General features: G+C 41.0%; 1 protein-coding gene across 2 annotated transcripts; it reads left to right on the top strand.

The window, feature by feature from the left end:
- The first annotated feature begins 1,359 nt into the window (after positions 1–1,359).
- LOC104597267 (dehydration-responsive element-binding protein 2C-like) lies at positions 1,360–3,513 on the top strand. 2 transcript variants are annotated; one of them, XM_010258729.3, is made up of 2 exons: positions 1,360–1,514; positions 2,038–3,513. In XM_010258729.3, exons 1-2 carry the CDS (start codon positions 1,492–1,494, stop codon positions 3,101–3,103), a joined length of 1,089 nt encoding a protein of 362 aa, XP_010257031.1. In that variant the 5' UTR covers positions 1,360–1,491; the 3' UTR covers positions 3,104–3,513. The 2 variants fall into 2 exon arrangements, with proteins under 2 accessions (XP_010257031.1, XP_088755105.1); XM_088898979.1 differs by lacking the exon at positions 1,360–1,514 and adding an exon at positions 1,529–1,768.
- Positions 3,514–13,056: the final 9,543 nt, after the last annotated feature.

Raw genomic sequence — 13,056 nt, 5'->3', positions numbered from 1 at the left:
AAATATCAACATATATTATATACTATATATTTAGGGTCAATTTAGTTTGCAGTTGAAATTGGAATCAGAATGATATATTCTTATAATTTGTTTGGTTTGGAGAGGAAAGAAAATAAAAATTAAAATCAACAAGAATAAAATTTCATTTTCAATATAGAGCTTGGGAATGACCATTTTCTTGAACAGAAGAAGAATGTCTATTCCAACAGGAATGAAAATGAGATTCGGATTTCATCCAACCAACTAATTGGAATCGAAAAAAACCATTCCAAATCCAATTTCGAATTCCTATTCCTGCGAACCAAATGGGGGCCTTAATGTATTATGTCTCAGGTCGGGTTTGAATCGGTTCTAATCTGGGTAAAACAGGTTCCAACCAATGATAATTGGACAAAAACCAATCCACGGTACAGATACTGGAACCAGAACCGGTTCAATCGATTTGAGTCTATTGACTCGGACCCGACCCATTGACAATCTTAGCCAGGCATGCATGGTGAATGTGTTGTTGGATGTAGATCTTGCCACATGGAAATTAGAGTGGGACCCTCTAGATGCAAACGTGGAGAAAAACGAGGAATCACCCAATAGATTGAAGGGACCCACGCCCACCTATCCATGTGAACAGTAAATCACCGGCATGATATGCCATACTTATATGATGTCATCAGTGGTGTCTCTTGGTGCGCATGTCCAGCACTACTGGACAACATATTCTTTACTTGGCTCGGTTGATGGGATATAGAATAATGTCCGGTGGGAGGGTGGGATACCAAAAGTAGACCATGTCCATATGAAACATTGAAACTCCTCTCTATGGTCTATACCATGTGCGACAACTGGAATTGAATTGAGGATGCTAATCCAATGGTTTCCTCATTTTCGATGTACATGATCGCTCGTCAATATGTCGCCCATTTGTCGTCAGATTGGGATCCACTTCAATATGCAATACTACTACGGTACTACCTATCAGTTATCACGGGAGGAACATCTTACACCTCTGTTGAACGAATCCGGAATTCCGACCATTATGATAGGGGTACAACAGTAATTTGGTGGAGAAAAAGCGTCTAGTAAAGGTGAGGGCAATAAAGAGATTTCCAGAATTGTCTCCGGGCAATTGAGAGAACACGGAAAAAGGAGGCAAAGCCAAAAGAAAAGGCAAACCTTCGGCTCCAAGAAAGCGATGGCCGAGCTTGGGAAAGGACAAAGGAGCCAGTTTGTGTTCGGGAAGGTTCTTCTGCCACGTGTCCAAATTAGCGGTCAGAGACGCGCCACGGCAATAAAACCCGCCACGTCACTGATATTTAAATGATTTAGAAATATCTCGAGAAGGCTATAAATAGTCGTGTAGCTTTTGGCGAAGAGAGTTTTCGTAGTCCCCAAGAAGTTGAAGAGAAAGAGAACCAGGATACCAAGAAGGAAGACCAAACAAACGCATATCGGAGCGAGCTTTGGACGACACAGAACCAGAGAAGTGAAGTTTGCATGTCGTCGCTGATCAAAGAGAGGTGAATCGCTTTCGAGTTTCCTTTTTCGATTTTTCCCCCTTGTTTCTATTTCGTGTCAAAGTGGATTTTCTTTATACCCTTTTTTGGTTGTCTTCGTTGTGTGGAATCCAAATCTATGTTTTAGAGGGATTTCGTGTCATACTTGGAAGTATAAAATATTTAGACTTTGTGCGAAATCTTGGTTTGGTTTTGATTCTGGCCTCATCATCTTCGAGTACTCTTCCTTGTTTATGGAGTTTCCCCTGCGATTCCTGGTAAGATTTGGTCTTGTCATGCTCCTATTTGTCGAAAGGGCTTTGCTTCAGATTCCTGGTAGGAGTTAAAAACAGTCACCAAATAGAAGTCTTGGACCGCTCGGGATATTGTTTCCGTCCTATTAAGTTTAGGGTTTTTCTATTTTACACACAGTATTGCATGTGCACAAGGTCTTGAGTGCAGATTGTCATTGATTCTTCGAAACAATTAATATGGGCGCTTGTGAACTGGTATTTAACTCTACTTCTCTCCCCTTGAATCATGGCAGAAAGAGAAAGTCGCGAAGTAGACGCAATGGGTGTGAGTCCATAGCAGAGAGACTTTCTAAGTGGAAAGAGTTCAACGACCAACTTGATGTTGCCGGTGATGAAGGAAAACTGATTCGAAAAGTACCTGCCAAGGGCTCAAAGAAAGGATGTATGAGAGGAAAAGGAGGTCCCGAGAATTCACGCTGCAACTACAGAGGCGTGAGGCAACGGACGTGGGGAAAGTGGGTTGCAGAGATTCGTGAACCGAACAGAGGAAGCAGGCTCTGGTTGGGAACATTCGCGACTGCCCTTGAAGCTGCTCGTGCTTACGATGAAGCTGCTAGAGCTATGTACGGTCCCTGTGCACGCCTTAACCTTCCGGAATGCTCTACATCGAAGGATTCGTCATATTCCGCCACTACTCCATCAACATCCGGTTCCACCACTACTCCATCAACATCCGATTCCACCACTACATCCAACCATTCCGAAGTCTGCTTGTCCGAGGAATCCAAGGCGAATGTCCCCAAGGTAGAACCTAAACGTGAACTATGCGAATTCGGAATCAACAGTCGTCCCCATATTGCCATGGAAGCAGATGCTCCTATGAGTATAGTCAAGAAAGAGTCTAAAGAGGAGGAGTCGGTACAACCCATGAATCCAGATCTGCTCAGAGGGTACGAGACCTCCCAGGACCCAGTACGCTCCGGTCAATTCAATGGGAACGGGTGTGGTCAAGAAGATATGCAGAATTTCCCAACGGAAGAACTGTTTGATATGGAAGAGCTATTGGGAATGCTAGATAACGACACCCCTGGACCCGAATTGCAGCAGGAGTTGGGTGTTGTCTCTGACCAATTGCAGTGTGGGAGTCCGTCAGATCTTTCTTATCAGCTGCAGAACCCAGACGCAAAGTTGCTTGGGAGCTTGTACCATATGGAGCAGTCACCCGCGAGCATGGATTACAGTTATGATTTCTTGAAGCCTGCGGAACAAGATCCCATGAAACAGGAGGGAGATTACAGTTACGGGTTGTATGGTGAACAAGGATCGCTGGAGTTGGGTTTCCCTGATTTAGGTTTTTAGGACTAAAGAGACAAGGCAGCGGTGTACACTTAATTGATCTTGTTTTGTTATTCTTTGTTCTTTATAATGTTTTTGGGTGGTCTTTCACTCAACTGTTGGGACCAGAGGGAAGTAAGCTGATTCTCTATAGGTTTTTAGATTGGAGAATTTGGCTGGTGCATTTGTTTTTCCATCCTCCGGTGGCCTTTCTTTCCCCTTACCTTCTTACCAACTGATACGGCATATGTTGTACAGGTGATCAGGTTATCTCTGGGTTCTAATTCATTTCTTGTAAATATATATAAAACGAAGAAACACAACAGAAATAGAAAGCCAGACAGAGTAGCATTAGTAGAGAAACTCTTGGACTTTGTGATGAGGATGTTATCAATTCAATAATCAATATGGTTGTAGTCTTTTTCCTGTATATGAATTTCTTGTGTTCTTCCTTCTTTGTGTCGGAGGATTGAAAGCTCCAAAAGAGAGAGTTCATGGGGGATATTGTATCAATCTTGTTTGGCGTTTGGTCTGCTGCTATACTTTAAGGCCCCGTTCGTTTTCGGTAAATTATTTATCCGGGTAAATGCGCACCTACCACACAGGTAAGCGCTTCCTACTCGGTTTAGTGTATTTACCTCCTTCCTAAAAGATCTCCCTCCTTAAAATTTAGAAAAAGAATCCCCATAAGAGTCAACCAACGGAGAAGCTAATTAGTCGTGCAACTATATTGCCTTCAAAAAAGGAGAAAAGAAAAGCCATAGGGTCACATTTTAATTGGGACTCACCGATGTCACTTAGGCCTTACCCAGGTAAGTGTTTCTGTTTCTTAGATAAAATTGATACTCTTAACTTATTTATGTTCTTTTGGCTTATCAACGTAAAAGGATTATAAAGGTCGTCGACTTAGCCGGCGGCGGTTGGAGATCTGTATCGTTCATCATTGGTGAGTTTTTTTCTTAATTAATTTTCTTTTTTGGTTTGTTTAATTGATTCTTCAGCCTTTGAGGGTATAAGATTTGGAACAGTCGGGGTGGAGATGGCGGAGAGATTTGCTATCAGATCCTCTTTTATAAATCGCAGAAGATTGATTAAGTAGACCGATTTGTGATTTGAAAACTATAGAGGTATGGGTTTTCTTCGGTGCTGGATGTTTTTTTTAAACAGAATGTTCAGGGAAGAAGCTAATGTTTGCCCTTAAGCTTCTTAATAAGAGTATTTTTGACTGAACAAAATCATCTAGTAACGGGCTTTAAAGATTGATTTGAGGGAATTTGTATTTTCCATGACCTCGTATGTATTTGCAAAAGAAGACGAGAAAGTTGATCAACTTTTTCACCTTACCATAATGGTAAACAAACGGGCTTTAAAGATTGATCAACGGGCTAATAATTAATGACATGTATTAGATTGACACGTATTGAAAATTTGGGTACCCGAGCCAAAAGAAGAAAATAAGCACTAAAATCTATTTTAACAAGTAAAATGCACTCTCAGATCCTATTACAACAATAACTAGAGATGGCAATTTTACCGACAAAATCGGGTTTTTGATCCGATCCACCCCGAAAGGGGCGGATTTTTCCCATGCATACGGGGTGGGTTCGGGGAATTTTCTTTTGCCCCAGACCGGGGACTGGTTGGGGAAGGGTCTGCTTATAAATCCTCGAACCTGCCCCAATCCCAGTTGTAAATTATAAATATACCCTTATATAATGTATTAAGGTATCCCTACTATTTCATCTTCCTTCAACCTTCACAGTTCGCACATACAGAGACAGAGAGTCACTGAGTCTTCCTTCAACCTTCGTGCAACGGCCGACCGTTGGGCGCTGCCGCCGCCATAGCACAGAGGAACTGTCGACTGTCGTAACACAGAGGAACCGCCGCACGGCCGTAGTGATACACTCTTTAGTCTTCGTCTTCGAGACTTCTCACTTTCTCAGTCTGGCAGTCTTCCTTCGAGTTTCGCAGTGAATCAGTCTCAATCACTCTTTGTTCTTCATCTCCCCGTTTGTAACAGATCTAATAACCCAGTTCTTCATGTCATCGTTCATCTCTCTGTTTGCTCTCCGGTTGTCCACCAACCACTAGGCACCGTCGCCACCGTAGCAGCAATTTTCCCAGCCTTCCTTCGTTATTCGATCTTCACTGTGTTTCTTGGTACTCTCATTGTCCATTACCAGCCTTAAACCTTTATTACAGTTTGGTTTTCTATTTTTTGCTTCCTCCATTTTTCTTATCAATTTATCATGTTGATTGCCACAGAGAAAACTAATGAGAGTAGATAGGATAGAAACCAATAAAAAAACGTGTACAACTACATAACAGCAGTCCCTGTACAAAATTGCATCTCCAAGCCTTCTCCTCTTGGTCTTTAATGAATACAGGAGGTGATGATTGGACGCTTCTGTCACCACACAATAGTGCCAAATTCAATTCAAGTAGAGCAAAATGTATGAATTACGCATGATTCTAACACAATATTTCAACAGCATAGCAAAATAGAACTCAATTGAATATTGGACTAGGAACATAACTGATGAGGACGGATTTGGTCCTCCAATGACAATGTGACACCTAGCACCTCGTGACAATTAGGTGCAGCCTCATTGACAACTGAGTGCTAAACTTTCAGGCAGCTCACTACAGGCAACTCGCCACTTACAGGCCCACCGTTTACAAGCAGCTCACTGCTTACAGGCAGCTCGTCGCTTACAAGCAGCTCACTTCCTAATCAAACTGACCACCGCATGACAACCCCGAGGAGCTCACCATCATACCCCGCATTTTACGAGGTCGTAACGGCTATATTAGCTCACCCGCTCCCCGGTTCAAACGGGAGCGGGCGACCTTACTGGCTAGTGGTGTTTTACCCACCTAACACGCAAACGGATCCCATCACAGCGAGGATCCAGGAACTGCTCCACCAACCCACGGGGACTCCAGTATATAAAGACTTCACCCCCCAGGGGCGAAGGTATGTTTTTAATGTATGTGCATGCATAATCTTTGCTCACTAACTCACTGAAATCATTTTCAAGCTCTCTACTACTACCCCTGAGTGCTAACTTAGCCATCGGAGTGTCCCCGCCGGGTAAGCCACCCCGGGATCTTTGACTCCTCTCTTGCAGGTAACCCAGTTCTCGTCATTGCTGACAGTCAGATCGCCTCTAGCAGGGAGCCGCCGAATTACGCCACATCATTTGGCAACGTCTGTGCGCAACGCTACAAAAAGCTAAGTTCTCATTCTACAAAAGCTAAGTCCTCTTCTCCCAGAAAATAAAACCTCATCAATCCTCTTCGTGAGGTCCCCTCTACAAAGATGAGTTCTTCGTGGCTTCCGCGGGAGTTAGCGGCCAACATACCACATGGGCGCCCTTGCTGGTCGAGCCTTCCAAGGCTCCCATGCGAGTTGGTGACTTAAAGTCAGTAGTGCTGCCCCCGTTGGTCGAGCTCCTAGCAGCTTCTTGTAGGAGTGGATGACCGGCACCACGAGGCTGATGCAATGCAATCATAGCTCTAAGGCGCCACCCGACGACCTACGCACCGACCTGGCAACCTGGCTCAGGCGTGACCTGGCACATGCACCGACCTGGCAACCTGCAAGACGTTCTCGCCCACGTGACGAACGATCTGGAGGGTGGTCAACGTGCATTGTGCTTACCCCCAGGAATCTTGAACCACTTAGACGACCTCGCAGAAATCTTGGATATGGTGCATGAAGCCCACGCCAAATAATGCCTATATAAAGGCATCAACCCCAGAAACAAGTAAGCAAGTTCTAGCTCTCAGACTTTGTGATTTTTAGCTCGCAGTCTACTATGAGAGTACTGATTTAAGCACCGAAGCGACCTCACCGGGTTAGCCACCCCAGGTCCTCTGACATTTAGTTCCTTGCAGGTCTCTAAAGAGCAACAAAGCTCATCAATCCAGCTCGGCACCTAGTCAGCCCAACACCTCACAGGCAGCTCGGCACCTGGTCATCCCAGCACCTCATAGGCAGCTCGGCACCTGGTCAGCCCGGCACCTCACAGGTAGCTCGACACCTAGTCAGCCCAGGACCTCACAGGCAACTCGGCACCTGGTCAGCTCGGCACCTGGTCAGCCCGGCACCTCACAGGCAGCTCGACACTTTATAAGACCCAGTCGCCTCTTCGGATGGGCAAAGTTCAGGAATGGACTATGAGTCGCTCCCAAAGCCTAAGGGCCACAATACTGCTCAAGATCCAGTCGCCTCTTCGGCATGGGTAAAGTTCAGGAGTGGACTACGAGTCGCTCCCAAAGCCTAAGGGCTACAATACTGCTTAAGACCTAGTCGCCTCTTCGGCATTGGCAAAATCAAAGAGAGTGGACTATAAGTCGCTCCCAGCACCTAAGGGCTAAGGTATCGAACTGGCAAAAACCTCGGCACCACTTAAGACACAATCGCCTCTTCGGCATGGGAAAAATCCAGGAGTGGACTACGAGTCACTCCTGGAGCCTAAGAAACTGAATCAGCGCTTACGAGCTCGTTGAATTACGGGCCAAAAGGAGAAATCTACTTCCTTCGCCGAATTATCTTCAGCTCGGGAGTGGGGGCAAGTGATGAGGGCGGATTTGGCCCTCCAATGACAATGTGACAGCTGGCACCTCGTGACAAATAGGTGCAGCCTCATGACAACTGAGTGCTAAACTTCCAGGCAGCTCGCTACAGGCAGCTCACCACTTACAGGCAACTCGCTTCCTAATCAGACTGACCACCGCATGACAACCCCAAGGAGCTCACCACCGTACCCCGCATTTTACGGGATTGTGACTCGTAACGGCTATATTAGCTCACCCACTCCCCGGTTTAGATGGGAGCGGGCGACCTTACCGGCTGGTGGCATTTTACCCACCTAACACGCAAACGGATCCCATCACAGCGAGGATCCAGGAACCGCTCCACCAACCCACGGGGACTCCAGTATATAAAGACTTCACCCCCCAGGGGCGAAAGTATGTTTTTAATGTATGTGTATGTGTAATCTTTGCTCTCTAACTCACTGACATCATCTTCAAGCTCTCTACTACTACCTCTGAGTGCTAACTTAGCTATCGGAGTGTCCCTGCCAGGTAAGCCACCCCGGGATCTCTGACTCCTCTCTTGCAGGTAACCCAGTTCTCGTCGTTGCTGACAGTCAAATCGCCTCCAACAGGGAGCCACCGGATTACGCCACATCAATAACCAAATGACTAAACGAATGAGGCACCGAAATGGTAAATGGTTTCCAATGCAAAAGTTGGGTTCCACGCCTACATACTATTCTACTATGCAGTGTGTTTGGTATGGGGCAAACACAGTTTAGTATGAGCACAAAGACCAATTAGATGCAATCCACCTTCCGTCTGATTATCTGACTTGGGATTGATGGCATTGGCAGATTTCTCCGCAACGGGTTGTCCAAGGGCTTAAATCAAAATTCTGATCAAACATAGTGATGCATGTCAGCATATGGCCTTTTTTTATAAACACATATGGTCATTTTTTTCCACTACTGTTCTTCTTTGAAGGTTGTAATAGTGATGACTGAAATATGTAAAAACTTACCCATAGGATACTATACATGTACATTGCGAGTAATGGAGCATCTTCCCATGAATGTTAACATGTAAAAATTTGTACTAGTGATGACTGAAATATGGAGAAGATCAAAACCTCCTAATAATTTGAACCAAACAGCACTAACATATGTTTCAAGAATAGTTAGAAGAATGAATTGAAACCTAATCAGATTTAATCCCCCAACCAAATAATACAGAAATTTGAAAGTAGTTGGAACAGAAAAACAAATTTTAAGATGGAATGCTTAGAGAACAAAAAGATTTAAATATATATTTTTTCTATCTTGTTTTTTATTTGTCTAACATTTTAAATACTTATAAAATATATTTATTTTTTTAAGGTTAATCTTGAATCTTGATGTCTGGACAAGGAGATCATTTGAAACTCTCTACCAGTACCAGCTAGCCAAAGTGCTATCCCATCTCTTACTTCAACCCCAAATGAAAATGATACAATTACAATAGTTCCTCCATCTTAAAGCTCTGGGAATGATGTTGGCAAAATAAGTTCAAGTACCAAAAATTCAGAGGCACCATCTAAAAAGAGAGTCATTTCTATTGTATGAGAATATTTTAAAAAAGCAACTATTGATGGACAATTCAAGGCAATTTGTAAATACTGTAATAAAAAACTTGGTGGGGAATCAAAAAATGGAATTAAACATTTGCACGAGCATTTGCATAGGTGCCTAAGGCATAATCAACAGGATATAAAGCAACAATATTTGGGGTAAGTCCAAATAAGAATGATGGAAAGTTTAAAGTCACATACGACACCTTTGATCCAAAAAACTCAAGAAGATAACTTGTTAATATATTCTTAAGTAAGTTTTGCCATTTTTTATATTTACTTTTGTTGCTTAGCTTCTTTTTTTTTTGTTTTATCTATTGTTATGGATTTGTTTATGTGCCTTGTCTAGACACAAAAGAGATTCTTATAGATATATTAGTGGAATGTTTTTTATATTAGAATATTGATAGAAAGTTATCCACAATTATTGTTGATAATTGCACTATAAATGATGTCATTTTCAATGATATTATGGATTAACTTTCTATAAATTCACTTATATTGGATGGAAAATTCTTGTATATGTGTTATTATGCATATATACTTAACTTGATTGTACAAGATGGATTAGTTGTTATTGGAGATGCCATTGAAAAAATTCATGACAGTGTTGTTTATTGGAAAGCAACCCCTAAAAGAGAACAAAAATTTGAGGAAACATCCCGATAGTTGCAAATTCAAAGTAGTAAGAAAATGTCTCTTGATTGTAAAACCAGATGGAATTCAACATATGAGATGTTTCATACTGCTTTGATTTATAAGGATGTTTTCTCTTGCTTAAGGCAACGTGAATCACAATATAAATGTTTGCTAAATGAGGAAAAGTGGGAATTGGAAAAAGAAATTTGTGTGAGGTTAAATTTATTTTATAATGTGACTAAGTTATTCTCAGGAACTAAGTATCCCACAATAAATTTATATTTCCCCAAAGTTGGTGAGATCAGAATAACATTATCTCAGTGGCTTAGATGTTCATGTGAGATTGTAAGGAATATGACTTTGAAGATGTTGGAGAAATTTAACAAGTATTGGTGTATGATTAATGGCATTTTTTTGTGTAGCAACAGTGTTGAATCCAAGATATAAAATGAAATTGATGGAGTATTATTTCCCTATGATATATGCGGATGGTGCATTGGATGAGATTGAAAGAATTTGTCAATTGTGTTATGACTTGCTTTATGAGTATCAATTCAAATCCAAGTATAAAGAAGTTGGACAAAGTAGTGATTAGTGAAACTTTAGTTAACCTGATTTACACATCTGAAAACATTGATATGAAAGAACAAGATCCGCTTTCCAATTATGACTTGTTTGTTAATAGAAGTTCAAGTAATTTAATTATAAAGTCAGAGTTGGACCATTATTTAGAAGAAAATGTGCTGCCTAGAACTCAGAACTTTGATATTTTAGCTTTATGGAAGTCAAGTGGACTCAAGTATCCTACCTAATAAACAATTGTCAGGGATGTGCTAACTATTCATATTTCCACAGTTGCTTCAAAGTCTACCTTTAGCACTAGGGGAAGGCTAGTAAGTTTACATCGTAGTAGACTTCATGACAAGACATTGGAGGCATTGATGTGTTCCCAAAATTGGTTGGCCTATGAAATTCAAGGTAATGTTATTTAAATTGAATCTTTATATATTGAAAAAAAATGAGTGTTCATCATTTCACCTTTATAATTAACTTTCTTCTTTTATGTAAATGCTCGTATTGGTGAGGATCCTTATACTTATAACACCATCAATAGTGATGATTTAAATATAGATGATGAGATATTTAAATAATGATGATCCTGGTATAGTTTTAACTTAATCTCCATATAATAACTCTGTAAGTGTTGCTCTAGGAACTTTGATGAAGCTTTAGGAATAGGTATATATCATTAAAGCAGCTATGATTACCTCTTGAAGCTTTTCTATGATTACCTCTTTTATAAGGTCAAGATGTCTACAACATCTCAGTGGTTTCTGACAAAGGAAATGTCGATCCACAGTCATTCTCTCCAAATGGATATAGATATTGACTTACTGAGAAAGAAAACTTGGAGTAATACAATCATTCTCTCCAAATGGACCTATTTTAGAAGAATTTAATTCTTGAATGTTGCTTGATGTTTCCAGCATCTCACTTCTATTTTTTTTTTTTACTTGGAACTTGGTAAATAGTAATGGAATATACTTTTAGTCATGGTTTTCAAAACCAGACCAGACTGGACAGTCGGATCGGAAAAATCGGGAACCAGTCACTTGACTAGTTCTGTTTTCCCCCAAAATCGCTTTTTTCCCCAAAACCGTTGATTTTGGTCAGCAAACTGTTGAACCGGCCGGTTAATCGTTCGAACGGTTTTGACTGCTTTCCAATTTTTTAATTTTTTTTAACTTTTTTATTTTTTTGTCAGAACGAGCCGATCATTCAAGTCAAACAATTGGACCATTCGAACCAATAACCGGACCCCTGACGGATTTAGTCACCAGTTCGATTTTAAAAACCATGCTTTTAGTCTCTCAAAAAGAAGCAGTAAATTGGCATGGGCTCCTTTCGGCCATTCCTTCTATTTTTTTAAGTGCTTATTACTAGTCTTGTTCTTACATGGCAGCAGCCGTGTTCTTTCATTTTGTTTGTTTGCCAAGCAAATGAATAAAATAAAACTTGAAACGAAGTAAAGTGAAATCAGGAACAAGAGTAAAATAGATGGAACTTTTTCATGCAAAATATTTCAGCTAGTATTTCTCTCTCTCTCGTGGTAAAAAGTAAAAACCTTGTTTTTTTGTTGCTTTTCATTTGAAATATTGTAAATGATAAGGAAAACAAGGTTTTTCGTAGTAGTACAAGAAGTATAGTTCAAAATATCAGCATGAAAAAGAAATATTTTTAATTTTTAAATTAATTTTACAGTTAAATGAACGGTATTAGGCTCTACAGCAAAACTTTGATTTCCTTTTTCAAATTTTTGGAAATTGGATACAATCATCGGAGTGAGAAAATGTCAGGGATTATCCATCCCCAAATCATTAGTTGCAGGGCGGGTACATGTCGGAGATTCTCCATCTCCGATAAGGCCGATGATGGGAATTGAATCTTTACCCCGATACTAAGAACAGGGCAGAGACGGGTGCGGAGATTTTAGCCACAGGGCGGGGATGGGGAAGGGGTGCCCCGCCTTGTTGCCATTCATCACTGCGATTTGGGTATTAGTTCGGACTGTTGGGTGCGAGTGATTCAGGACTGGATCCGTGATGCATTCACAAGTGCCAAGTAGTTAATGAGTTCATCAGACGCAAGAAGTCCCAACGCAAATCAATATATAAAATCCTAAGTGACCAGTTCAGAGTTGAGACTTCGAGACTTAGATGTCGATCGTAAATTAATATTAGGATGAATTTCCACTATCACGTGTGTCTCAGGTCGGGTAATTAGACTAATTAGTGGTCTGGTTTGGGTTAGGGCATGGCCGCAAATATGGCTGGATGGATCACCATTCACCCATGCCAGTGCATCGGCATGATTGAACTACGTAGTCTAAACTTCCTTTTTCTTCCATTTGAAAAAAGAAAAATTTATCGATTAGTGACTTTGGTCCCAAACTTTAAAATATGATAATTTAATGGATATTTTTAATAAGATTTTAAAATGGTATTTGAAAAGACACAAATGTCTTTTGAATATTATCTAATTTTTTTATCAACCATCAAACATTAAGGCTCCATTTGTTTGTAATACAATCGTTGAATCAGGGTATTTATGTATTATAGTTTGTATTTGCAATCATTTGTTTGACATATAAAAAAGTAATGGTTATCATATCAAAAATGTA

The sequence above is a fragment of the Nelumbo nucifera genome, chromosome 2 (genome assembly GCF_055504915.1).
Source record: "Nelumbo nucifera cultivar China Antique chromosome 2, China Antique-T2T, whole genome shotgun sequence".
NCBI lineage: Eukaryota > Viridiplantae > Streptophyta > Magnoliopsida > Proteales > Nelumbonaceae > Nelumbo > Nelumbo nucifera.
This window is presented reverse-complemented; position numbering and strand designations above follow the sequence as displayed.

Bases quoted from the DNA above. Each gene is read 5' to 3' on its own strand.
- LOC104597267 (XM_010258729.3), top strand. From the start codon at position 1,492: ATGTCGTCGCTGATCAAAGAGAG. The intron at 1,515-2,037 runs GTGAATCGCTTT...GAATCATGGCAG, and splicing joins TCGTCGCTGATCAAAGAGAG to AAAGAGAAAGTCGCGAAGTA.